Source organism: Perognathus longimembris, chromosome 21 (genome assembly GCF_023159225.1).
Source record: "Perognathus longimembris pacificus isolate PPM17 chromosome 21, ASM2315922v1, whole genome shotgun sequence".
In the NCBI taxonomy this organism is placed as follows: domain Eukaryota; kingdom Metazoa; phylum Chordata; class Mammalia; order Rodentia; family Heteromyidae; genus Perognathus; species Perognathus longimembris.
This window is the reverse complement of record NC_063181.1, coordinates 10,679,214-10,706,398: the sequence shown is the minus strand read 5'-3', so window position 1 is coordinate 10,706,398 and position 27,185 is coordinate 10,679,214. Positions and strand designations below refer to the sequence as shown.

The 27,185-nt window shown below is 42.4% G+C and overlaps 1 protein-coding gene across 2 annotated transcripts in view; it reads right to left on the bottom strand.

Moving 5' to 3' along the window:
* Psd3 (pleckstrin and Sec7 domain containing 3) overlaps window positions 1-27,185 on the bottom strand; it is a 320,435-nt gene that overhangs the window by 268,398 nt on the left and 24,852 nt on the right. The window contains exon 1 of one of the 2 annotated variants that reach the window (XM_048330838.1): window positions 11,463-11,688. The exons of the other annotated variant lie outside the window; for it this stretch is intronic. Coding sequence (XP_048186795.1) covers window positions 11,463-11,483 — 21 coding nt within the window. The 5' untranslated portion in view covers window positions 11,484-11,688. Of the gene's footprint in view, window positions 1-11,462; window positions 11,689-27,185 lie in introns of those variants that run through there. 2 annotated transcript variants of the gene reach the window in all.

Below are 27,185 nucleotides of genomic sequence, written 5' to 3'. Positions count from 1 at the left end.
TCACAGCACACAGCAGCAATGTCTCTGGTGGTGTCTTCTGTCCTGCTGGCTCACCATTCCAGTCATACTGGTCTTCCAGCTCCTGAAAAGCAGGAAGCATGACGCTGCCCAGGGCTCTGCACTTGCTGTGCCCTGCTCCTCCTCTTCAGATCTTTCAGCACTGACTGAGGCCAGCCTTGACCAAGCTATTTATAAAATCAAAGCCACCCACTCTCAACTGCTCTCTCCTTCTCCCCTCCTTACTGAGAGAGAGAAAGAGAGAGAGATTCACACAAAGAATCCGTCTCACCTTGCAAGAGCAAGAAGTCTTTTTTTTTGTTGTTTTTCTTTTTATCTGTTTTGTTGATCACTGTATTCCCAGCACCTAAAATGATACCTAGTACCGAGGAAACACTTAATAAATATTTGTGAAATGATAAAAAAGGAAGGAAGAGAGGGAGAGAAGGGAGAGAGGAAAGGAAGGAAGGAAGAAGAGAGAGAGAGAAAGGGAGGAAGGGAAAAGATTTAAAATGTATTTTATTTATTTATTTATTTTGGCCAGTCCTGGGCCTTGGACTCAGGGCCTGAGCACTGTCCCTGGCTTCTTTTTGCTCAAGGCTAGCACTCTGCCACCTGAGCCACAGCGCCACTTCTGGCCATTTTCTGTATATGTGGTGCTGGGGAATTGAACCCAGGGCCTCATGTATAGGAGGCAGGCACTCTTGCCACTAGGTCATATCCCCAGCCCCTAAAATGTATTTTAGATGGGTCACTTTATGTTCATATTTATATGCCATGGGAAGAATAAAGACATTCTAACTTGATGATTACATTCATCTCACAAAAGCTAACCAACTATCTCTCTAAACTCAAAGATGCTCTATAACTGTGTAAGGGGTGTGAGCTTTTTTCAAAACCCTAGATCTCACTTCACCATGGCTCAATGATAGGTCCCAATATACACACTCTTCCTGCAAGCAGTTGAAAGCAGCCAGGGCAATTCAATGGACTTTGATTTCTTCAGACAAAAAAGAAGTCATGATGCAAGATACAAACACTTTATGTTTTATTGATGCATAAAACCTGGGTGTAACCCACCTCCAGTGAACTTATGGACTCAAGTACAGACAGGAAAAGAATCACCCCTGTCGTTCTGTTGTACGTTAGCAGTGCACTTACTCAGTAAATGAGCATAATGGGTCATATTTATATAAACCACATTTTAAAAGAACTTAATATTATCTTCCAGATAAAAGGAAAGTAAAACAATTTCAGCATATATTTAGATGTACAAATACATTATTCAGGAGTAAAGTAGCTTGGTATACAACAGAAGTGACACAGGCAGACAAAAGCCAAAAGTGATTTTTTTAAATGAATATCTCAATTCATCTAGCTTAATATCAGTACCATTATTACAGTATTGATTTTTGTATGCTATCTCAGATTTGCTTTTTAATGATTATAGACTGCAGGAGCTCTTGGCTACTCTCCAATTAAGCACCTCCAGAATTAGCAGCCTCCTCATAAGACAGCAATAATGATGACCCCTACTCCAGCCACCCAGAGCTAGTCATGGAGACTTTGAAAGCTCAGGACTCTGCTGACACCACCAAGAAGCAGCTGTGTGGACATCCACACAGATTTGTGCCAATGATACCACTAAAATGATTTAAACTCAGTACCACATAAAATAATACAAGCCTAAGAAGAACTGTTTCACAGAATGCTAAATGGAACATTTGAGAAGAAGGTAGTAAATGACCAAAGGAGATATTCTATTGGGAAAGATGACACTTTTTTTCTTCTTACTAAACAGAAACAAAATAAAACAACATTTGAAAAAATCGGTAAAATATTATGCTGCAAATATTCCTGTCTACCATCTGGTTTAAGAAAATGGATTTGTACTCATCATTCTATCTCTCCTGTGAATCTTACTGATTTTATAAAATTAAACCATTTTCTCAGTAAGTAAACACAGATAGGTGTATCTTACTAATGCTTCTAAAGTGTTGGCTGTAATTTCTCTAAGCTTAGCAACTCCTTTTAAATTTATAAACTACATATCTTTGCTTAAGCTCCAGTTTTAGAATATTAGAATATTAGACTTTTACCCTATCAGTATCCAGCAACACAGAAGATCAATCAGGGGACACTGAAGCCTCAAAAGGAAGATTAGAGGAAGGCATTGAGAATGAAAAGAGGACATAAAAAGGAAAAATCAAAAGAATGAACACAAAAGATCTGTGAGACCGTTATATCACACCAGGCGCGCATACAGCCTGATGCCCTTATCTGCTGCCATCAGAAGCTCCAGCCAAAAGGGCAAGAGCAAGGTGAGGACATCTAGTCACTCAGTACTCTAATCTTCTGTGTCCTAGCTTGTCATTTGCAAGCAAGTGAGAATGGAAGTCAAACTCAGGAATGCTGACTGTAAAGCAGGAGAAACTCCACATTGACAAAACAGGAGACCTAACAAGAGCCTGCAGGGAACAACAGTAAAATATTACTAAGCCAAAGATCCTGAGGACTGGAAATTCTAGTCTACCATTAGAGGAAGGTAATGGTCAGAGTCATTCTCTGTCCATATGTTGTTGGGAGGGTTGTGCTTAACTACTTAATAGCCTGTGGTGTTTCACTTTGTCACTGAACAAACATTTATTGAATGATTACTAAGTGCCAAGGCACTACACAAAGTACTAGAATTTTCATCTCGGCTTACATACTACAGTCCTACAGGTACTCTCAGGAAGATGAGTTTACTACTTAATAAATGCATGACTTCAAAAAGGGCAATCACAGTTCCAATCCCACCGGTATAGCCTGCCATCAAGGTCACATTTACTGGCTACTTACTGTTTTCCACGTAGTTCTAGGCCCTTCTCAACTATGAAATATCACAAAGTATTCTATGAGGTCATGAGGAATGAGAAATGAGGCACAGAGCTGTTAAAATAATTTGCTCAAGGTGACACAACTAGGTGACATAGCCAGGACACAAATCAGACTGCCTCATCAAGACCACACCATACTCTAACCATTACAAAGCACTGCCTCTTCCTGATACCTAACCTACTGATCAAATTCTTCAGGTGATGCTCAGCAGTCACCTGAAAACAAGGGACACAGGGACCATGTGAAATGCTGTCTATTTTTCTTCCTATGCCCTTTTCCCACTAGGCTTCCAGGAGCTCTTACAGGAGGCCTCCAGGGATGCAGCCATGGTGAGAAACCAGCGGGTCTTAAAGAGTAGGAAGGCACAAGGCACATTCTCCAGAATGATGGCAACCTGGGACTAAACCATGTGAACCTGGCTAGATCAGCTACCCAGGGAGGGAAAGTTTTGTCACTCTTTAGAGGCCACACCCTCACAGGACAATATGTTGGAAATGAATTGTACAACTTGGGGGAGAGTCTGAGGGGGGGGAGGGAAAGTGGGAGAAAAACAAGGGAATGGGTAAAAAGTTTGACAAGCAATGTACTCACTACCTTATGTGTATATATAACTGTAACCCTTCTGTATATCACCTTGACAATAAAATTAAATTTTAAAAAAAGAATCAATAAACTTCCAGGAGCAATCACTGATCATGAGCTCAGATCAGAGCTATTGGAAGGCACCCCTTCAAAACTACTGAACTAGAATCTTCCAGCAGCCCTAAAAATCTAAAGCCAGGTGTTTTCTTTACAGACAAGTTTAGGAAATGCTAGTTAGATAATGAAATTATAGGATCTTAAGGATCAAAGTGGTTAGCTTCATAAGGTGTTCTTTCTTCAAACAGGTATCTGTCTAATTGAGGAAAACACTATGTCCTGCATGTAATTCCCCAGAAAAACATCTCTAATTTCCCTGTTAATAGACGAAAGGCATTCAAGTCTTCAGAGCTCTGTGGTTTCCTCAACCAGCACACACAAAAGTTAAATCTATCTTTTAAAAAGTAGAAACAAAAAGGATATAACTACATATTACACAAATCATTTTACTTAAAATGTTAACTCACTCCATAATACATGAGCAGCTAGAATGGTGCTAGGACCTCTAATGCTTTGCTTAAGATAAACCACTCCACTTATTTCAAAGGACAAAAAGTGAAAAGACAAACCACAGAAGGGGAGAAAGTATTTGCAAAGCATGTATGTGATAAGATAACTGCCGCTAGAATACATAAAGAAGTCTTATGATTTAATAATAAATTAACAAATAGTCCAAATTAATAATGGGCAAAGAATTTGAGTAGTCATTTCTTTTAAGACACACAGATGGCCAACAAGCTTAAGATTCGCAATATCATTAGTCATTAGGTAAACACAAATGAAAACCACGATTAGATCCCAATTCACACCCACTAGGAGAGCTTGAATCAAAAAGTTTGCAAATAGGAAGCACTGATGAGGACGTGGAGAAATGGAAAGCCTCAGACATTACTGACAGGAATCGAAAATGATGCTGCCCTCATGAAGAAGTTTTGCTTTAGTATAAACATGGAGTTATAACTTCAAGGCACATACCCAAGAGAAATGAAAGCAGATGTTCTCACAAAAACATGTATGCTAATATACAAAGCAACATTACTCCCCTTTGGCAAAAGAGAAGGAAAAAACTCATCAACTGATGAATGGATGATTAGAGAGTACTGTCTAATCTTTAGCACATTATTCAGCAATAAGAAGGAATGGATACTAATACAAACTACAAATCAGCACTGACAATACTGTGGTGTGTGACAAAAAATACAATCACGAAAAGTCACATATGGTTAGATTTAATAGGAAAACAGAATCAGCAAATAGATTTCTGGTTGCCTGAGACAAGGGGCAGAGGTAAAAATGGGGGGATGGCAGCTTCTAGATCTGGAGTTCAGTGTTGAGAAAAGGAATACATGCTAAGGTTGACTGTGCTAGTGGACAGGTAATTCTGTGAACACACTAAAAATTATCTGTACTGTTTAAATGAGTGAGTCATAAAGTATGTCATTTTATAAAGTATGTAATACACTTCAATGAAGTTGCTTATAAAAAAGAATCCCATGTGACCTCCATGAGCCTCAATTTCACTGTATACAGAGATATAACCTACTTTCCCATATTTAAAGAATATGTAGGGATCCCACATTATCCAAGGGAGATTTGCTCCATGTCTCCCTGTGGGTACCTAGGACCCCAATAAAACCTTATCATTTGAATCTTAGGTGTCCCCCCAAAACTTGGGTGTTAAAGACCCGGTCCTAGCTGGCATCAGGAAGTAGGGCCTCATGCAAGTTGAGGTCACAAGGAGCATGCCCTCAGAGAGGAAATTGGCATCCTGGCCCCTCCTCCCTCCTTTTGCTTCGCAGCCCCCATGAGGTAGATAGGTTGGCTCCACATGCACTCATTCCCTGCCATGATCATGTGCCTCACCACAGGCCCCAAACAACAAAACCAAGTAACCATGGGACGAAACCTCTGCAAACATGAGCCATAATAATCCTTCCTCCTCTTCAGGTCAATCATTTTGTCACAGCTGCAAAAATCTGACCAGCCCTGTATATCATGGGTCTTCTCCATATATACATACCTAAGATAAAGCTGAATTCATAACTCAGACACAGTAACAAATGAATACTAAAATAAAACAATCATATCAATGCACTATAAAGTTTATGTGAATGTTAGTTCTCTCTCTTTGAGACACTCTCTCTCCCTTACTCCCTTCCCCCACCTGTCCATCCCTCCTTCAGAATAGCTTGCTTTCTATACTGCAGTCACTCTACTTTTGTGATAATGTGAGATCAAGAAGCCATACAGTTCAGCACAACATATAAGCTGCAGTTTAAAAATTATTTAATTTCCCATTTAACATTTTCAGAGTGTAGTTGGCTGACCACAAGAACACTAAAACACGCAAAGCAGGGAATAAACTGGACTACCATACAAACATAAATATAAAATATACAAACGTACACACAATACTTCACACGGTAGTTCCTGGTCCCCAATAAATAATGCATAGAAGTCACTCTTCCTATATCTGCTTTTTTTTATTTTATGCCTTGATAACATATTTTTACCACAAGCTGAAAATTGGCATGTATTAGAGCAGAAGCCTAACCATGTGATTTGTCACACTCTTATACCAACCTGCTACCCACAAGGCCGTTGCTACGTGCTGCCTGTGGGAAGCTATGGAGTCCAAAATGTGGCTGTCTCTTTCCCAGACTTGTCACTACAAGATGTGTTTCCTCAACTGTATTGCTGTGTTAGTGTTCTGCAGTTTTAACCATGGCACAAGTACCTTCACTTCCCTATACTTGTTTGTGTATGTGCTAGTACTGGGGCTTGAACTCGGTACCTAGCCATTGTCTCTTGGCTTTTTCCACTCAAGACTGGCACTCTACCACTTGAGCCACAGCTCCACTTCCAGCCTATTGGTGGTCACTTGGAGATAAAAGTCTCACAGACTTTCCTGCTCAGCCCATCTTCAAAAGCAATCCTCAGACCTCAGCCTCTTGAATAGTGAGGAATAGAGGCCAGAAATGAGCCACCAGTGCCCCAGGTCACTTCCTTATACTTCCAAAGCCCAGCCTACTACTTTTTAACATACATGCTACTCAGGTATTTTTCCATCAGCTTCATCTACTTTGAAAATTTCCAGGATGGTCGGTGGGTACCCCCAGAAAGACCTGAGCCATGTCCATACCCCTCACTGCTCATCCGGGAATTCACCATGATGTTTGAATCTCAATTCAAAGGAGCTAGAACTTAAGGAATCATCTCCAGCTTATAGAAAAAAGAAAAGCACAAAAGCTAATTATGTTTGCATTACTCCCTTAAGTTCTCAAAAACAGCCTCTCTTCCCTTCCAATAATCTAAGCCAGTAGTCAAGTCTCTGCCAGGCTAGGCTATAAGTTTTCCCATTTTAGCCCAAGCTTCTTCTTCCATTTGCTGAGTATCGTCAACTGCATGCTATTTGCTACAAAACTTGTCTAAGCTTTTTTTCAGAACAGTTCCTTCTTCAAGTATAATTTTCTTCTCATCATTTTCAAGAAGCTTAGTTCTACTTTCTTTTCCATGAAAATCCCATACCTCTCACATCCACCATTTGTGTATTTATCAGACATGATAGGTAAATATCGACAATAATCAAGATTTATCAAAGCCCAAAGCCTGGGTGAACACACCATGAGCAGCCAGCTGGTCAAAAGGAAAAATGTCAGCCCAGGACAATGATAACATCTACTCAAGTACTTTTGATCTGACACTGTGCTGTACAATCAATAACCATAGCCAGGTGGGGCTGCTCACATTCACTGAAATTAAATAAAAGCTGAGATGCAGTTCTTAAATCTCAGTAGCCACATTTCAGGATCTACCAAACAGTGCTGCTTCAAAAGTAGTTTCATTAACTCCAAGCAAGTTCATGTCATCTGTGTGCTTAAGAATAATAGTTCGGTATCTGACTATGACATCTGCCTCTAAGAGGATGAAAAGTGACTGCAAATGTTCTGGGAAAGCTCTCTTAAGTCAGTAGACAAGGATTTTTAAAAGCCTAACAGAGCCTAGCCACACAGTAAGCACCAAATATTTGTTGAATGCATAAATGAATGTGCAGATGAATAACATACAAATGTCTGCACTTCAGTTTCTTCCCTGGCTACTTAAGGACAGGAGCTCACGAGGAAGCATCAGCAGGCCAGGCAGGGAGCTCACCAACCCTTCTGAGCTACTAGAAATAAATTTGCAAAACTAAAACATCTGCCCAAAAGGAACTATGATATTCAAAGTTGCAGACCCTAGGAAGCACCTTACTTCTTAAAACATCCACTACTTGTAGGTTTCACTGACAGGAAGGAAAGACCAGGAGAGATGTTCTGGAAGATCACAAAGCCAATTTCTTAGCATTTTCCCAATGTAAATTTGCTAGAAAATAATACAATCACAAAGGCAGCAAGCATCTACTTCCATTGCCTTTATGTCTATCAAATAGTAACTGTCTTCAAAAATCTAAACTCCAGAAAAGCATATAGGTTTTTGCATAAAGAAAAGTAGATCCATGGCCTCTCACCAACAGAGGCCAAACAAAAGAAGTTCCAGATGCTTTTGAACATTTTCTACTTCCCTGTGCACGAACCAATAGCCACAGGAAGAGCCAAGCTGTTCCATTTCTGTAATTCACTTTTTCTTAGCAAAGGTCTAAGAACAGAAGGCCAGAGAGACAGAGCAGCTGTCACCAGATCTTATTAATGCCCTCCCGCTCATTTGCCATCCCCTCATTACGATTTCAGACTTCTTTTCTCAATAACCTCTTAGTCCCAGCTCCTAGGAAGAAAGCAGCTTCTCTGTGGCCCTACGGCACAAACCCCTAAATGCTTCTCTGAGGAGATGTAACTAGAAATTAAAGCAAGTGAGCCTTACATTCAACTGTAAATTGTTACCTGCTTTATTCTGAATTCCAATTAATTACCTACAACTATACAGAACTCCTTGCATGTGTTATGGACAAGAAATTACACACTTTCCATCTTTTGAGCCAAACAACTATGCTGGTTCCCACTTTTAAACCAACAGATCCTGTAAAATAAAGTCTGCTGTCATATTAACCATCCAAATTTCAAATTCTAAGACTCAAAAGAACCTAAATATTAAATAGTTCTTTCTACAACACACGTGCTCATGAGGACAGAAGAATAGAAGTTAAGAAAAGTGGACCCGCTGAGTTTACATCTCTGTCAGCTGTGGGATCCTGAGTAAACACTCCCCCAGGGCTTTAGAATGGAGATGATAATAGGATACCTTGTGAGTTATCACAGGAACTTGAGGAGATAATCCATGTCACACAACTCAATGAATATTGGCTGTGACTGTAACCATGCAGACTTCAAACGTTTAGGGCTTGAGCTGAAACTTAAAAGGAATATCAGCTTCACAGCAGATCCACGTGGAAACACTATGTAAGAAAAATGCCTCAGGTCAAACAGACTTAACCTACATCCCCAACTCCAAGAATAATCTCATGACAGTCTATGCATCTAAAAGTACATAGATTTATCTCACTGATTTAGGGTTAGGGACCGGAGTTAAACCCCACTCCTAGTGGAGACTGGTTGTTGACTGCCTTGTGGCTAGCTCCGAGTGGTCGGCCCCAACCATTGATTATTCTCCCCTGGGGGAAGGGAGGAGCTGGCAGCATCTTAGCACCACAGGTGTCCCCAAGAGAGAAAAGGCCAGGCCACCTCTGCACCCTGGAATGTCAACAAAGTCCTGGTCCATTTGGCACCAACTGGGCTCCAGTTTATTGACCTTCTGGGCAGAGGAAAAAATCGTTCAAGTACAAGGACGTGTGCTATTTTTATGTAAATAAGATAGCATAAGCAAAGATTATTAGTGTTATGCATGACCTCTTATTATCCAAGCGCCATGGTGATTTGATCATTTGGATTTGGTAGCGATTTGCATGCTGTGAATAATGCACTTTCTTCTCTATAAAGTGCAACCATCCCTACAACTAACATTATTTATTTGAAACTTGTGAAAAATGTCTTTGGAAGTTGTTCATGTAACTCAGACACACAGGAAAGATACTAAGATACACATGCCTTCAAAAAAACAATAATATTGTCACCACTTCTTACTCTGAGCCAGTATCACAAATCACACAAGCCTGTCAAGACATGAACACAGAGAGCAAACGCTCTAGAGAATTTCATCTGGATCCTGCACTGCCCTTAAATAAAGCTGGGCGGGTTTAACTATAAAAGAACTCAAGAGCTGGCTGTGGGTGTCATTTGGGAGTGCTGTGCATACTTAGTGCATGCTAGGCTCTGAGTTCAATCTGCCGCAGTAAAAAATAAAAAATAAAAAAAAAAACCACAAGGACAGACCTCTGTGCATGGTCCAGATGATCCGGGAAGAACCCTCAATGTCAAGGACACTTGCAGCTACTAGACCTTGGCCTTCTGCAAACCTTTGCTTGCTGGAGTATGTTCAGTCTTCCTGAACTGCAATCCCGTCTGAAATCACTTCAGACAAAAACTATAAGTGATCAGCTCCAATCATTCACCTCCTAATCCAACCGAAACCCCAAAATCTGCTTTTCTCATCATTATCAAATGTCAACATTACCCCAAGTAAAGCTCCAATGCTGCAGGCAAAGCACAGACATTTTAATGTGCACAGTTTTGCCTCTATAGTGCCTCTTAACCAAGACTGAGATTAACCCATTGTCTCACTGGTGCTTTACTGTATGACTGATGCATGCCAAATCATTCCAGATTTCTACTCTAAGGAAGGACCTGAAAATTCATTTCCTGGGAGAGGAGTAGAAAGCACATTTCCTCTTTCTTTCTCCCACATCTCACAAAAAGTCAAGCGCACACCCCCTCCCCCCCAGCTCTTTCAGTCCCTCCCCAGCTCCTCTCCTGGTTTTCCTAGTACATACTCCCTCCTCCTTCCTCTGGGGTCCCACCTGGAACCTAGACAGAAATCTCTCCCACCAGGAAGCAAGCCCCTGGGTGAGACAGCAGGAATCCTGCTTTATGCTCCTGCCCACCTGGTTTCTCAAAACCCTCACACATACAGTACTCATCTGCAGGATTGTGGCCAGAATTCGCTCGAGTGATTTCCTAGATTTTCCCCTTCCCTCCAACAAGGCGTTGGATCCACTCAGCTTTCCTGCAATGGATTCCTGGACCCCACCAGCTCCAATATCAGCCCTTGGAAAATAAAATGCCCATTACACCACACCCTCAGCCTGCTGGCTGGGTGTTTTAACACACCTTTCAACATCCAGGGGAAAGAAAGTTTAAAAAAAAAAAACTTATTACCGAGGTCACTGGCAACATTCTAAACTGACATTCTCTAACCTACCTTCACCTGATGTTGCTTTTTGTGTTTTTTTTTTAAATAAATAAAAACCTCAGAGCAGAGCATCATTTGTCCCAGGCAGCAAGGAAGTTAATAGCTGACATCTGTGCATGAAGTTAAAAGCATGCAAAACAGAACGGCTCAAACGCCTTTAAAACGCCACTGAGACTATGACAGCGAATAATTTTCCCTCGTCTGTGTGCTCGCTCCAGGCAAGTTTGTTTTGTCTTTTTCTTTTTTTCTTTTTTTTTTCTTTCTGATTGAGAAACGCGATCGTCCCCGCATAGGGGAGGTGACTCGGCGGTGCCGTCGCTCCCCGGGTCCTCCCTCCTCCTTCGATCGCAAAGAGCGAGTACTTTTCTGAGGCGGGCAAAAGCACCGGGATGAACTCAAACCCCCGAAACCTCCACACCGGAAAAGTTGACCCTCCCGGGGGGACACCCCCCCCCCAACAACGCAAAGGCGCGGGCGCGGAGGGGCAGAGTTGCCAGACGCGGACGCCGAGCGCACACTCGGGTGGCCCGGAGGAGGTCCCGGGGTGGGGGGGTGCCGAGCCAAGCCACCTCCAGGTGGCCCCCGGGGGTCCCCTCACCCCGCCGCGACCCCTCACGCCCCTTCCCCGGGCCGGCTCACGCGCTCACCGCGGCGTTTCCTCCTTCCATCTTCCATCGCCCGCGCCCAGCCCGCGCCGGGCTGCGGGGCTGTGGGACGGCCGGGCCTCAGCGCGCCAGTGCGGCCGGCGGCGCCGCTGCTCTTTGTTGGACGCCCCGGACGACCGGGAGGAGCAGGCGGACAGCCCGCGGCGGTGGAGGTGGCGGCGGCGCTGGCGCACCCTGGCGGAGGTGGAGGAGCCCGGAGCCCGACGCCCGCCCGGCCCCCTGGAAACGTCTAAGCGAAGGCGAGGGGGCGGGGAGGAAGCGGAGCCCGGAGGGAGGCGTGGCTAGAGGGCGTGGCTTCCATGCGGGAGGCGTGGCTGAAGGGCGTGGCTTCTAGGGGAGGCGGGGCCTCGGACGATGCCTGTGCGCGGAGGGCGGGGCTGCAGGCGGATCCCAGGGGCCAGAAGGAGGGTGGAAGGCGCGGCCCGTGTTTGGAGGCGTGGCTTCGGAGGTAGAACATGAAGCGGTGGGCGGGGCGGAGCGGTGGAAGGCGGGGCGGAGGCGGGGCCAAGGTCGAGGGCGCGTGGCCGCAGGACCACCGCGGTCTCGGAGACCCCCCAGCCGGCCCGAGCCCCACGGCGGAAACCTGCCTGTTGCTCTGTCTTCTCCCCTTACTGTTCGGCCGGCCTGAGGTGCTCTTGCTGTGGTTTCCCCTCGGGAAGGGCCGGGCGAGGAGGGCCAGGAGAGCCTGAGGTGACCGCGGGGTCGGGGCGGGCGCCCGCCGAGGGGGGGGCGGGGCTCCTGGTGGCTCCCTAGCCTCTTGGAGGGCGCTCCCAGGTAAGAGGTGGCCGGCCCACCCGACGACACCCCCTGAAGGCTCATTCGCCACGAGGGCAGGTCCTGAGGGCCCACGGACCAACTTGCCAGGCGGGCCTGCAGCCTGAAACTCGGGCCGCCCCCCTCCCCCTGGCCCCAAACCCGCATTCTCTTCGTGAAGCGTCTCTGGCCTTGGCCTGATTTTTTGTTGTTGTTGTTGTTGTTTTTCTTTCTTCCCTTTGATCCCAGCCGCCCAGGCCGGGCTGGAGAGGCGCCCTCCTCTGGGAAAGGGAGAGGAAGACCCGAAAGCCGCCTCCCCCACCCTGGTCAATCTGCAAGGTCCCTCCTGATGAGCTCAGTGCTGGCCACATCCACGCACCTGCAGGCGGAACCCCGCGGGGCCAGCTGCGGGGCGCCTGAGAGCCTGTGGTCATTGATTGCACTAAGCACAGTTCACGGACCAGCGACACGGTACAGAAAGCATCTCTTCCTTCCTGGAGATCACAGTCTAAAGCGCTTGGGAAACAGAAAAGAAGCACTATAAGTAAATATATGGATGTTACATGGTGATAAGTGTTTTGGAGGGGGGAGGGGGGAAGGATGAGGACTAGGGAGTATAGGGCCCAGGATAATGAAGAAATGCTTGCTAAGAGAAGGCTTTAACTGGGGTAAAATTTGAGTAAAGACCCAAAGGAGGTGTGAGGTGAAAGCTGTGCAGACAGCCTATCTGGAATCGCAAAGACCCTGAGGTGAGGTCTTGCCTGATGCTTGTTGAGCAAAGTTGGGTCAGCATGTCCTAAGGCTGAGTAAGCCTAGGGAAAAGGAAGTAAAAGACAGGAAGGATCCTTGGGAATCTTGAAGGCTCTGGTAAGGTCCTGGGCATTGAACTTCCCTTGCAAGAGTTTGTGCACAGGAGTTGAATGATCTGACATGTTTTAATAGGATCCCCTATGGGAAGTGTTGGAAGCAGGGAGATGAATTAGAAGGCTGTTACAGCAACTCCAGCAGAAGACTGTGGTATAGGCCATGATGGGTGGTGGAGGGAGCAAAGGAAGTGGAAAGAAGGGTTCCGATTCTGGCCAGATTTTGAAAGTTGAAGTGACAGAACTTGCTGAGGAGTGGGTGGAAAGTGGAAAAGAAAAGGAATGAAGGATGACTCAGAGGTACCCGTTAATCTACTGGAAATAAGGAGCTAGATTAACTTGAAGAAGACATTGGGGAGGCTGGGATTGAGTAAGGAGATAGGCCTTCCATTTTGCACATGCTCAATAGAGGTGTCTTTCAGATGTCCAGCAGAACTGTGGGATAAACCCTAGGAGATGTGGATCTAGACATAGATGTTGGAGGTATTCATGTAGAAGTTACAGTAGAGGGAGTATTTATATCCATAAAACTGAATGAGAGGGGCTGGGGATGTGGCTTACCAGTAGAGGGCTTGCCTAGTATGCCCGAAGCCCTGGGTTCGATTCCTCAGCACCACATAAACAGAAAAGGCTGGAAGTGGCGCTATGGCTCAAGAGGTAGAGTGTTAGCCTTGAGCATAAAGAAGCCAGGGACAGTGCTCAGGCCCTCAATCCAAGCCCCAGGACTGGCAAAAAAAAAAAAAAAAAAATGAGATCACCTAAGGAGTGGATGGGAAGGAGAAGAGAGGGAATTCAGTGTGCCTGGCTAGGGAGATGAGTTAGAACTGGAAGGAGATGCTGGAAAGCAGCTATCAGTGGAGAAACAAATGCATTGTCCCTACCTGTTTGAGTCTGTGTCCCATACCTGAGTTACCTAGGTAACTGGCACACCTGGAGGCAGTTATGGCCTCCTTCTCTGAGGTCATATCCAATCCACCTGGCCATATCTCCCCTCTTTTCCTATATAATCTGGCTCAACACAGCCCCTGCTCTTTTTCCTTTTATTCCTTTTCTGTCTCTCCTTTTCTCTTTTACTTGCTATGGCTCTTTTTCACTTAATCTCTTCTTCCTTCCCCTCTGTCTCCTCATGCCTCCATCTTCTGTGGACTGGCAGTTTGCTATCCCCCAATAAACTCTTCTCTGCCTAAACCACGTGGTGGGTTTTCTTTCCGGCAAAACTTAACAATTTTCAGATTTGTTTTACATGAATTCTTTTCCTCTCTAAAATTGTTGTTGAACCCATTTTACAGTGTGTCTTTTCCCTATGTCCTGAAATCGTCACTACCCTTATTAACAGTATTTTATTCTTTTTAAGAAGAAAGGAAGAGACAGTGTTTCATGTCTGTAATTCTAGCAGTCTCTCACTTTGTGTCCGGCTATTGTCTATGCCTTGTGTTACTAATATTGTTCACAATAGTAAATTGAGAAGCATCTGTGTGATGTCCCCAACGATTAAAAACAGAAAGCAGGCCTGCAAACTCTTTACCCAGGTACATAGCAGCAGCTGCCTTTTCTCTTCCACCCCTGAAAAACCTATCTGCATCCTCCCATCCCACCAGAAAAATATTTTACCATCCAAACAGTTCCTGAAAACATTTGATTTTTAAAAAGTCCCTGTTTCCATTGAACACATCACTTTTTCAGGTTTTGGGTTTTTTTTTTTTTTCAAAGAATGAAGAGCCATGATTTCAAAAGCACAGCTGGTATGAAAGGGGGATTCCACAACACAAAACAAAAAACACTTCTTTGCTGAAATAATCATTTCACTAGTAATCCCCCCCCCCCCAGGGTAGAAGTGACCTATGGAAATTACCCATGTCTGCAAATGTTTGAGTTATGAAAATATCCTGGAAGAATTCCAAGAGGAAGACCTAGCGTGGCAACTGCACTGCAGCGAGAGAAGGAGATGGTGAGGGCTGAGTGTTTGCTGAATGAGAGTCAAGGACAGAGAGGGTCCCTATTCACTGGCAACTATCCATGTGAGGTGACAGAGAAACTATTGTATATCTTGTCTTGCTTATGGTTCTCTGACACAGGTCTCCTGGGAATAACAGATATAGGGGTCCGTGTGGTTCTTAGAGGAGCCCCTTTAATCCTACCTGAGTGTATATTAATGAGGTGACTGGGAGTTGGAGGCCCTAGATAGTGTCAGGTTGGGCAGGTTGGGCTTCAGAAAGACCCAAGTGAGTAGAGGGATGGAGCTTAGGGCCTTACCCACTGATCTTTATGAGGAAGGTCTCTGTAGAGAGACTTGATGAAGACACAGTGTTAGAAGTATGGTATGTTCAGAGAAGCCTTGGGAACCCTGCACACCAACACCTCATTGTCCTGGGCATGTCTTCCATGGGGGTGGACCTGAATCATGTTCTTTATAACAAACCAGGAAAACAAAAACATAGGTAAAGTTCCTTCCTTGTTTGATAGGCTAGTCTAGCAGACTATTAAAGGAGTTCACAGAAAGTTATCTATACAGGCAGCAACCTGGAACTTACTGTTAATATGGAGAGAGCAGAAAGGGAACTGTTTGGTAATTAGGGATTAAAAAGTACTCTTTGTCTTGTGTATAAGTTTATCTGATTTGGGCAGGGGAAGCGGAAGCATAGAATCTGTGGGACCAATTCAGCAGTGATGCTCACTAGAATGATACTCACTGGAAATGCTCACTAGAATGATACTCACTGGAAATGAACTACAACTCTATACAACTTGATGGGAATGGGGTTAGGAGGGGAAAATTGGGAGAAAAGGAAGGAAGGGATGTTACTGTTCAAAAGAAATATACTTATTACCTGCTTATGCAACTGTAACCCCTCTGTACGTCACCTTTATAATAAAATTTAAATTAAAAAAAATTCAAAAACAGACAAATTATGTGACCAATACATGTGTACCATTGTAGCTTTTCCTTCTCCCATCTTGCCCCTCCCTCCGCATTCTGCTCAAATGCCTTTTCCCATAATGCTCTGGGTGCCTGCTCAACCCATGAGAAGAGCAGGCTCAAGCCATCAGGCAATCAGCACAAAGCCTAGCGGGAAGACATATAAAAACTGCGCTCTGAAAGGACTCTATTCCACTCCTCTTCACGTCCCTCCCCGGAGAGATTCTACTTTCTTTCATGAGTTTACTTTCACTTTCAAAGTCTGTTTACCTTAAACATTTTCCTGCCTTTTAATGCTAGAATGAGGAAAGGAAAGAAACCAGCCCCTGAAGCACAGACTATTGTGTGAGAATGACCACGTTGATGGATACAATATGCCAGTGAGTTCAGATAGTGTTCAAGTTAAACTGGAATTTTAGGACACCCGTTGGGTGTCCTCAGAGAAGTGGAGAATTGCTTGATATGGCGGGCGAGGGAATAAAATTCACATGTTTAGGTGCCAAAGTGTCATGTCCTATGAATAGAGAAACTTTTCATTTGTACTACAGGACCCCTTTGTCTTTAGACCTCCGTCTCCTTTCCTATGAATGGCAAAGATTGACTTTCACACTTGCCATATTCCAACATTCTGGGGATTTTAAAAACATCTTTACTTTCATGCTGTTTACAGGTTTTTGGTAAGTCGTAGTGACAATTACAAATCCCAGAAGTCAGCTCTCTAATGTCCTGAATCGCGACCCAAGAAAAGTCAGATCTCTCCAGAAGGCAGAAACTATAGCTTATTTGTTTCCTTTTTATCTCTAGCACAAGCATATTGCCTAGTATATAGAAGGGATTTGGTAAATGTTCACTTAATGAACTGGTCTCTCATTTGGGGTAGGAATAGCATATTATGTGATGAGAAATTTCTTTGATTCCAGAGGCTCTTAAGACAAGGTCAGGTAAACAAGTCCAACAGGTAGGTAGCAGTTGTGATAGAATTATCATCACCAAATGCATATGCTATCAACTTTTACATATGAAAATAAATTTAAGAATTGCTGAAAGGAAGGAAACCCATCACATTTCTCCCTCAATGACTCCTAACTGCTGACTCAATTGAAACAGGTAAGTTCCTGGGGCTGAATTCTGAACAAGCTATTCTTTTGAGTCACTGCACTGCTAAATTCTCTAAGCCTACATATGTGATCTTTTGGTTCCTATCAATCTAGTCAGAGACATCAAAGAAAATTGTTTTTTGCTTTTCAATCAGCTCTATTGAAATGTTATTTAAATTCTCTGAAGCTCACCAATTTTATGTGCAGTTTAATGAGCTTAGGCAAAACACAGAGAGAGAGACAGAGACAGTATTGAATTGTGTAACTATCACTCAAGCAAGATGTTTTGTCCCCATCTCTCCATTAATAAACTTCTTTGTAGCCAGTTGCCTCTCCCAGGACATTGGATCCCAGAAATTTATAACCTGCCTTCTTCAGGACATTGGATCCCAGAAATTTATAACCTGCCTTCTTTTGATCAGTTTTTGCCTTCTTTAGAATTCCATTTAAATTTATTTATATAGCACAAAAGCCTGTATCTGCCTTTTTTCCCATACTATAATGTTTTTCAGGTTTAACATGTTTCCATAAATGGATCTTATTTCATTCACCCTTATTGTTTAATAGTGTTTTTGTTTTAATTGCTTTTTTGTATGTCTGTGTATGATTTATGTTTTTGGTTCAGAAATCGTTTTCTCTTTTAATTTTCTTCTCAGTTGATAGTTTATTATGGAAAGTGCCCACACAAGTCATTCTAGTTTATACTTCCTATGATGTCATAGTGTTTCTAGTAAATGATTGATTCCAGAATAGCTATCAGTAAGAAAATATGTTGGGGGGGCTGGGAATATGGCCTAGTGGCAAGAGTGCTTGCCTCCTACACATGAAGCTCTCGGTTTGATTCCCCAGCACCACATATATGGAAAACAGCCAGAGGGGCGCTGTGGCTCAGGTGGCAGAGTGCTAGCCTTGAGCTGGAAGAAGCCAGGGACAGTGCTCAGGCCGAGTCCAAGGCCCAGGACTGCCCCCCCCCCACCCAAAAAAAAAAGAAAATATGTTGGTTTTCTCTTTCATTACCTATTTGTGTTTTGCAAAGTTTAATTTTTCTCCCTAAAGAAGAGTGCCTGTTTTGCTTTTGAGAGATCTAAATACAAATGTAATGCTTACCAGAAAAAAAATAACAATTTTTACTTCTCTGTTTTCCTTCTCTCTTCTGTTTTATGATTCACTTATCATTATTTCATAAAAATCAATTTCCTTGCTCTCCATGTACTATTTGTATATAGCCCTTCAACCCTCACCTTGGGTACCTCTCATTTCCTTCCTCTTGGATTCCCCTCAACTGTGCTTCAAGATTTTTATTGGACTCCAGGCCATTCCTAGCTAATTATCACAGCCACAGTAACCTTCTAAATGGTTGGGATGCAACCACATTTTCAAAAGCAGGTCTATATTGATTTAAGCAGTTCTGCCAATATTTAGTAAGAGCTGGTTATTATAGAATGTTGTGAGAGAAAAGTAAGTACAACTGAGAAAAATAATGTGAAGGAATGCCATGTTGTTTAAAACCTAGTTTGATCCTTGACTGAATGACAACATAAGTAGATAAATAAGGAATTATAGAGAGAGAGGCTATTCTGAATATTAAGGAAAATAATTTGAAACTGGGCACCAGTGGCTCATGCCTGTAATCCTAGCTACCCAGGAGGCTGAGATCTGAGGATCTTAGTTCAAAGCCAACGGAGGCAGACAAAATCCTGAGAATTATCTCCAATTAATCAGCAAAAAGCTGGAAGCAGAGGCATGGCTCACATGGTAGAGCTCCAGCCTGGGCAAACACACATACACATACACACACACACACACACACACACACACACACACACACGCCAAGCAAGAGCCTGAGGCGTCCAGTTCAAGCCCCAGTACCAGCAAACAGATAAGCTAAATAAAATAATCATAAATTTACAAAGTAAAACAGAAAGTCCTTCTTCCTTACCCCTGAAATATGCATGGAAATATGTGCATCAAGAAATCATCTTTCTCACCTCACCCTCAAAGCAGGAAACAATATTTTTAATGAGTAGTTATCCCAGTTCTGCGTCATTTATTCTGACGACAGAGACGTGAGTCACTGCCTGACAAGCAGTCATTCCGTCTATAACCACCGTTAAAAGGTTGTTTTAAAGACAAATGCCACTAACAAAGAGCACACTGAAGACTAGGTGTGGGCTCCATTCTTTGATAAGTTTGAGGATTTCATTTGTGATCATTTCCACATCAAACCAAGCAGCTCGGACTGTGGAGTGCTGAGGAGTCACCCCTATGGGAAGAACAGGCTGAATTCAGGCCCAGGCTCTTTGACTTCAGTCGGCTCACCATAACAACTTCTACTCCAAGCCTTCACATCACATGGAAAAACTCTTGCCTGTAGCTCACTGTAGCTTCCATGATCCCACTAATCTGAATCCCAGAGGACAAACCAGTTCCTCCCTCTTCCATTCCAGCAGCCCTACAGACACAAAAATAACAACTGTCCCTCACCGCACATAACTCCTCTCCTCACGGGCTAAATTTGAACAAGTCCCTTCATCAACTCAAAGACAAAAAAAATTCATGTCTATTTCATTTGACATTCTTCTCAAGATGTATGCCTCCCACACAAAAACAATAAATAAAATATAAGCAGAGTAATACCAACCAATTGTTTTTTCCTTTTTAGCTATTAGATTCAGTAAAGGAAAACATTTTATGAGAAACAAATGTAAAAATTGTTATAAGCTGGGTGTGGTGATTCATACATGTAAACTTCAATACTGGCGAGAAAAGAAAGTATGAGAATTTAGAGTTCAAGGCCATCCTACGTTACATGAGGAGAGCCTGGCTCAAGCATAAACACACTGAGTGACATTGTCCAAAAAGAAACTCATTACTTGATTTATGTTACTGCAACCCCTCTGTACATTACCTCTATAATCACATCAAAAAATCTAGAAAGGAAAAAAAGTCCTTATCAAAATCTTATATCATATGTATCTATGTGTACTTGAAAATCTTGTAATTAGTCTAAACTCACCATAGCACTGAATAATAATGATTTATTGCCTAAACTGAGTTACATTTTGGGAGCTAAGAATGAATTTCATGGGGCTGGGAGTATGGCCTAGTGGCAAGAGCGCTTGCCTCCTACACATGAAGCTCTCGGTTCGATTCCCCAGCACCACATATATGGAAAACGGCCAGAAGTGGTGCTGTGGCTCAGGTGGCAGAGTGCTAGCCTTGAGCGGGAAGAAGCCAGGGATGGTGCTCAGGCCCTGAGTCCAAGGCCCAGGACTGGCCAAAAAAAAAAACAAAAAAGAATGAATTTGATGGATGCAAACATGTCAGTGTATCTCTATTTACTACCATGGCAACCAATTAAAATAGGTTTGCTTAATGTGTTGTTGGTAAAGCACTCAGTAGATGAAGACTGCTATTAATGGATGCAGAGCATTGAGTATTAAGGCTGGTGTTATTATCATAAGTGGTAAAATGTTTGTGGCCAGAATAGAGCAATTCGTTTTCCATTCATTGCAATAATCTCTCCACTGCTTCCAGAAAGATTTAAACAAAAAAAAAACTTACATTGCCTTTTTAAAAGAAAGCAATTTGTTGATGTATGCCTGTTGTCCTACATACTATCAGTTTATAGTATACATCAATACTTTACTTGAAACAGTATAAATAGTACACGTGAATATTTTCAAATGTGCTCATTTCATTTGGCAAAGCTGGCTGCTAGAAATGCTACATATTTGAAAATGCTACATCGCTTGAACTTACATGGGTCATACACAAAGACCACAAGCCACATTCAATCAGAAAAACACAGTGGGCTAGACCCAGGCAGCTTTGCAGTAGATGAGGGGGAAATAAAGCTCTTTCTCAATGTGTTGTCAACAACCAGTTCTCCTCTCCGGTCTTGTCAGCACAAGTTTTCTTTTCTTGTTAAAAAGAACCTGAAAACCTTGATTGCTATTATTATTTCAAGTTGTGCTTTTCCTGTATGGCTTTATAGAAGAGATTAAAAGAATGAAGGAACATGTCTGCAAAAGAGAGAGGACACAAAAGGGAAAATCAAAACCATATTTTGTTTTAAGTTCTAGTTTGAGTTTAACTTGTACATTTTTTTTGCAATTCAGATCTTTACATGAATTCCATCATCAAAGAACTATAGAAGGGAAAACGGAATTTCTCTTCATTAGAGTAGTTTTATTGTATGTGTGTGTGTTTATATGGGAACAAAACAAAACTGATGAGAAACAGCTGACTGCACATGTGGTTTTTAAGATGCTCCATAATAGAGGACAAATCTCCATTCCCACAAGGCACACTGGCTATTTAGTCCCCATAGGCTCTCACTCTCTTTTTAAAAGGATATCAAATTCCAGAGTGATTTCACAGGCGACCCCCACTTCTAGGGCAACATTGGGCAAATGTTGCTGCTTTTTCATTGGCTCAGTAAAAATGTGGGATGACAGTTTCCAAATGAGGAAGCCGTCATCATGCTCTCCAAGCAAACTCAGGCACACAGGTGAAACCAAAGGTTCAGATACAATCAGTCTAGGTCCATGGTCTGTAAAAATGAAGGCCATCCGATCCAAACCTTTATATGTTTTCACTTATATGTGGAGGCTAGGCCTAAAAGACATACATATTCATGGACATGAACATACATGGTATATATATATATATGTATACAAAATGATACATATGTGGATAAACATAAAGCATGACTCCAATTAAGGGACTACTCAGGAGAAGAAAGAGAAAGAGGAAGGGAAAACGAAAGCTAGATGGTGAATAACTTTGAGCTACACTACAACTCTATATAAAAATAGCATGAAGAACCTGAATGACAGATGTTAACCAGGTGATGGGAAAGGAGAAAAAGGAACAAGCTTTATTGGGGGGGGGGGGAGTTATTAATGAGAGAGGTTGGGCTAACAAGGGTAAAAGAATGAAGATGGTTGAAATCGGTTGTCAGCATGTATGAAAACAGAGCAATGAATGAAACCTGTCAAAATTATATTAGGAGAGGCTAAGAATATAGCCTAGTGGTAGAGTGCTCGCCTTCTATACATGAAAACCCGGGTTCAATTCCTCAGTACCACATGTATAGAAAAAGCCAGAAGTAGCGCTGTGGCTCAAGTGGTACAGTGCTAGCCTTGAGCAAAAAGAAGCCAGGGACAGTGCTCAGGCCCTGAGTTCAAGCCCCCAAACTGGCCAAAAAAAAAATGTATTAGGAAAAGGGGAAGCAGGTAAGGGAGAATAACAGCAGTGGGGAGCTTGATTGGAGTACATGTATACATGTGTAGAAATGTCACAGTGAAATCTCCTCTCGTGTGACTTAGTGAATGCTAATAAAAATACACCCATATTGATATCACAGATGTGATGTCAAAATAGCACATCTGTGCTGATAAAATAGATCATAACATTTTATTTAAAAAAGATATTAAATAAATAAACAGCACTTGACCAAACCCTTTTTTCCCATGGATCACTGAAACTCAAGATGACTGAATTCATGAAGAACTCAAGGGAGTAGCATACATTCATGGAGTGCTTTTGAACATAGACTTGGGCATTTTACTTTCATTCATAATGCTCCAGTTGGATGCCAAATTTTTAGTTCTTTTTTTTTTTTAGAAGTTAATGCCTGTGAAAGAATTATGCTTCCTAAAAAGGAAGCACAATTCCACAAGAGAAGATTAATTGCTCTCATCTGCACTTGAATCTTACCTTGGCAAGATTTTTTAAAAAATGGTATTGAATAAGTGACTTACAGTAAAGGAAAAAAAAAAAGAAACTAAAAAGAAATGATCCCAACCTTCTACTTTCTCTCCCCAATAGTTATCATCCACAAAACTACTTTGAGCTTACAGAATAAACACAAAGTCCATCAAAAGTGGCAAACAGAACATAAAAGAGTATTTTATTTCACAGCATGAACATATTAACCAGGAAATCCTAGTTAATATGTTCAACATTGAACCACACATTTTGCTAAATATTATATACTGGCAAATAGCAGATATGGCCAAAACAGCTATGGTAAAAATTCCTGTGTGTGGAATCACACTATATAAACATATTTTGAAATAGATTGAATAGAAGTTCTGGTTGAAAAAAATAATCTGTGTACTGTGCCCTTTAGGCAAACAGACCTAACAAACAATCTTTTTGTCTATGTTCTTATGGGGCTGGCCGGGTAGTGCTCTTTCTGTACAGTTGCCAATATTCCATAGAGTCTTAGTGAATTCAGATTGGGAAAGAAACCATTAAGTTGGTATCTGTCTTATTACTTCTGCAGATCACTTCTCAACTCATAGTCGGGCTGGAGGCAGAGGTAAAGATATCATGGCCACATGTTAAATGAAAGTTCAAATAGGCATTGACCACTGTACAGTTTTTCCTTAGGACCCAATTTACTTCTTATTCAATGTGCTGCAGAACAATAATCCCCAGCAATAGGGTCTAGAGCAGCTGTTGGGGGGCCTAGCCTCAGAATTGTGCTCTGATCCTTCCGCACAAGCTCCTGGGATGCCCACCCAACTTCCGTTCCCCTTCTCATAACCTGCCAGGCGTAGTGCTGAAAGCCTAGGCTTTGAAGCAGCAGAGAGGGTCCAGTTCTAGGCTCCTCTTTAATTAGTTTACACAAGTCATTCCATCCTTAAACCCACTTCTAATCTGCACATGTGTTCATCTCAACATGGCTGCTGAATAGATTAAATAAGATTATGTCAATTTAGTTCTAGTACACTCCTAAAATTTAGCGGATAATAAATGAATACAACTTTCTTTTTGTTCTCTTTACTATATATACTGTCCTCTTTCAATGCATCTCATAGTCCTTAATCTAGTCATCAAGACCTTGAATGTTCATGTTTTGGTTCCCAGGATTTTGCACTCTAGTGAAGATTAAAAAAAACACAAACAATAAAATAATTAAAATGTGTAAAAGTACTGTGAAATTGAAAGGACTATTAAAATACCATTTGTATCTTTCTCTTTGATATTGTAAAGCTTCATAGAAGAGATTCTTCCAGGATGACTAGATGTTTGGTGAGAGATGGAAAACTTTACAGAGACAAATGTGAACGCTTATATATAATCCAGGGGGGAAGGAGATGGAGCCTTTAAGGACTAGAAGATCCATATTGTAAAAGGCTTTGAGTGTCACTTACAAGTACAGGCAATAGGGAGAAAACATTAAGGATATTATAGTATGAAACTAAGGGATTCACAGTACAGTGGAGGAAAGTTGATGAAAGGACCTCAACAGTCCTCTCATATATTTCTTATTTTTAATTCCTCACGAGTGTTGAGTCAAGAGTAACAGCAGCTCAACTCCTTTGAGCACGGCCAAGCTTCTTTCCTGGACAAACAACCAACATTTCTTAGCAACAGCACAGAGCTCCTTGAAAACAGCAGTTATCAGTAGCTGTTTCCTAGGACGCATTCTACAGAAGCTCACTCAAGAAATTAGGAAAATCTTTGTCCTGGCAAAGAGGAGGTCTCTACAGAATGAGAGAAAAGTAGCAATTCTGCCTTCAGTGACAGCCTCGCTGTGAAATGGGAAGGAAATCCTAGAAATGGAAGGAAGCAAAAGAATCCAGTCATGGATGATGCCCCCCCCCCAAAAAAAAATCACCTGGTGTTGTGAAGAGAGAAGGATTGATTTTTAGGCTGTTTTGTGCATATGATCTCATTTTACCCTTCCAATAAACTATCTCTCATTTAGGTGTTTCTATCGCTAGTTGAATTCGGGATTTGTCTGGTTTAATCATTACTAGATTTTTTTTCATAGTGTCCTTTAAATCATCTTTCTCACATTACAAAACATAACTTACTAATTTGAAGCTGTAGGTGTTGCTCAAGTGGTAAGAGTGCCAGCCTTCAGTGAATAAACCCAAGGGCCTGAGTCAAGCCCCAGTATCTACCTACACACACATTAAAAAAAACTTAATAAATTATCTTTCTGTCCATAAGTATGGTTCCTCATATTCAATCTCTAACAGGGTTACCAAGAAGAGATGGAATGACTTTCAACTTCCATTTGGGGAAGTAAACTCTGACTTGGATTATCCAACAAGGGACAAGAAAATGTTGTGTTGAATAAGAATGAAGAGGGGCTGGGGATATAGCCTAGTGGCAAGAGTGCCTGCCTCGGATACACGAGGCCCTAGGTTCGATTCCCCAGCACCACATATACAGAAAACGGCCAGAAGCGGCGCTGTGGCTCAAGTGGCAGAGTGCTAGCCTTGAGCGGGAAGAAGCCAGGGACAGTGCTCAGGCCCTGAGTCCAAGGCCCAGGACTGGCCAAAAAAAAAAAAAAAAAAGAATGAAGAAACTTAGACTTTAGACTTTTAGCCTTAATGGGTTTCCTGGTTCATTCATTTTTAACTTTGAACATTTGCCTTTTTTGGTCCATCGCTAATGCATTCAACAAATAAATTGAATTTCCAGACTATGCACCTGGCCAAGGTCAGACTTAACGAAAAGCGGTGCCCAGTCCTTACTCAGTCTTGGCACTGTGCCCCTTATCATTTTGTTCCCACTTCTTGAAATGTACAAGTCCAAGATAACCTTGCCTTGAATTTCCAAGCCAGCTAGCACTCTATTTTTTTTCAATCCCAAGTTTGATGCCATGTTGGATTGGCAAATAAAACTCCAGATGTTAATCCTTTCAGAAAGAGCTGATGAGGTTTTGTTCAAACTAACAAAAGAAGTTGCAAAGAAATACTGTCAACGTTGCTAAATGGTATTTAATACTGAAGCGTACTATTACTCAAGTCTTGACAAGTGAAATAGTAGGTTGGTTCTGCAATGCAAGCAGAAGCATGAAACCCGGCAGTGACAAGGTTGAGGTTCTCACCTTTGGATCTACTGTGAACACTTGTTTTAGATCAAGAGTGGTCCTTGCCCATATACCCAGATCATCAAGAGTTAAAATTTATGGCTGGCACCCTGGGATCCGCAGCTGCCAGCAATTACATTTGTCCCTGATCTTCTGCAAACCCCCACACCTCTCTGAGGCTCCTTGCCAACAGCACTCTTAGTTCTGTGTATATGGTGACATAAATCTCTGCAGGAAGCAGGAATTAAACTAGGTGCTTGAGTAGACAAGGCACTTAAAAGCTTAGGCAGAGAAATGCAGTGCCAGTCGGCTCTGATTAACTAATGACAAAATTCACTGCAAGCCTGGAGGTCTCTCGTAACTTGGCAGTTCGCTGTGCTCTGGAGCAGCCCACATATGGCCTTAATCTATGTCGTCTCTAGGCTATGGCAGTACTGGACTGGTGCACAGTACAGATTATATCCCAAGCAAACGATTCAATTTGCCTGTATTAGAGATGGGGGCATACAAGATATTCATTCATTACAAAATCCCTCTGAGTCAAATGATAAACTTCCTTTCCATATTTGGGATTCCGGCACTTTGTTCTTACAACTTTCCTCCTGGGATACAAACATCTGGAAGGTAGGAATGTGCCAAAAACAAATGAATGGAGGAAAAGACAAAGAGTGGAGGAAGAAAACACAATCTTTGCCTCCCCCTCAACTACATTGCTGTGCCCTCAAGGCAGAGATTAAGTCGTTTATTCATCGTTGTTGATGTCTAGAATGTTGTGTAACACCTGGCACAAGGTAGCACTCAATAGGGAGATGTCGACTGATATGAATCAACAAAGCAGGACCCAGCCCTCTCCTCCCCAACACATTAGAAGGACCTCAAGATGCTCTATCACATTGTCCCGAGCGAGGCCCAGCACCTTGGCCTCCTGGTCTGAATCAGGTGGTATCTTCTCATAGCTAAGAGGCCAGTAAATGTCAGTGACTAAACTCTTTAAAAAGTTAACCAGCACGCAAATACGCTTTCTCTCCTGGCTCATACAGTAGCCCTGGCTTGCCCAAACTTAGAGACAAGCAGCATGTGTGCATTCAATGACTTCAAAGAACCAGAGCAGACAGCTTCTGATTCATTCTCTCCAAGGCTCTGCCAGAAACAGCAACCAGGGTAAAGCCAAGCTTGATGGCTGCCCACCGGGACTCAATGAACCGGAATGTCAGGGATTCTGGTGGGAATCTA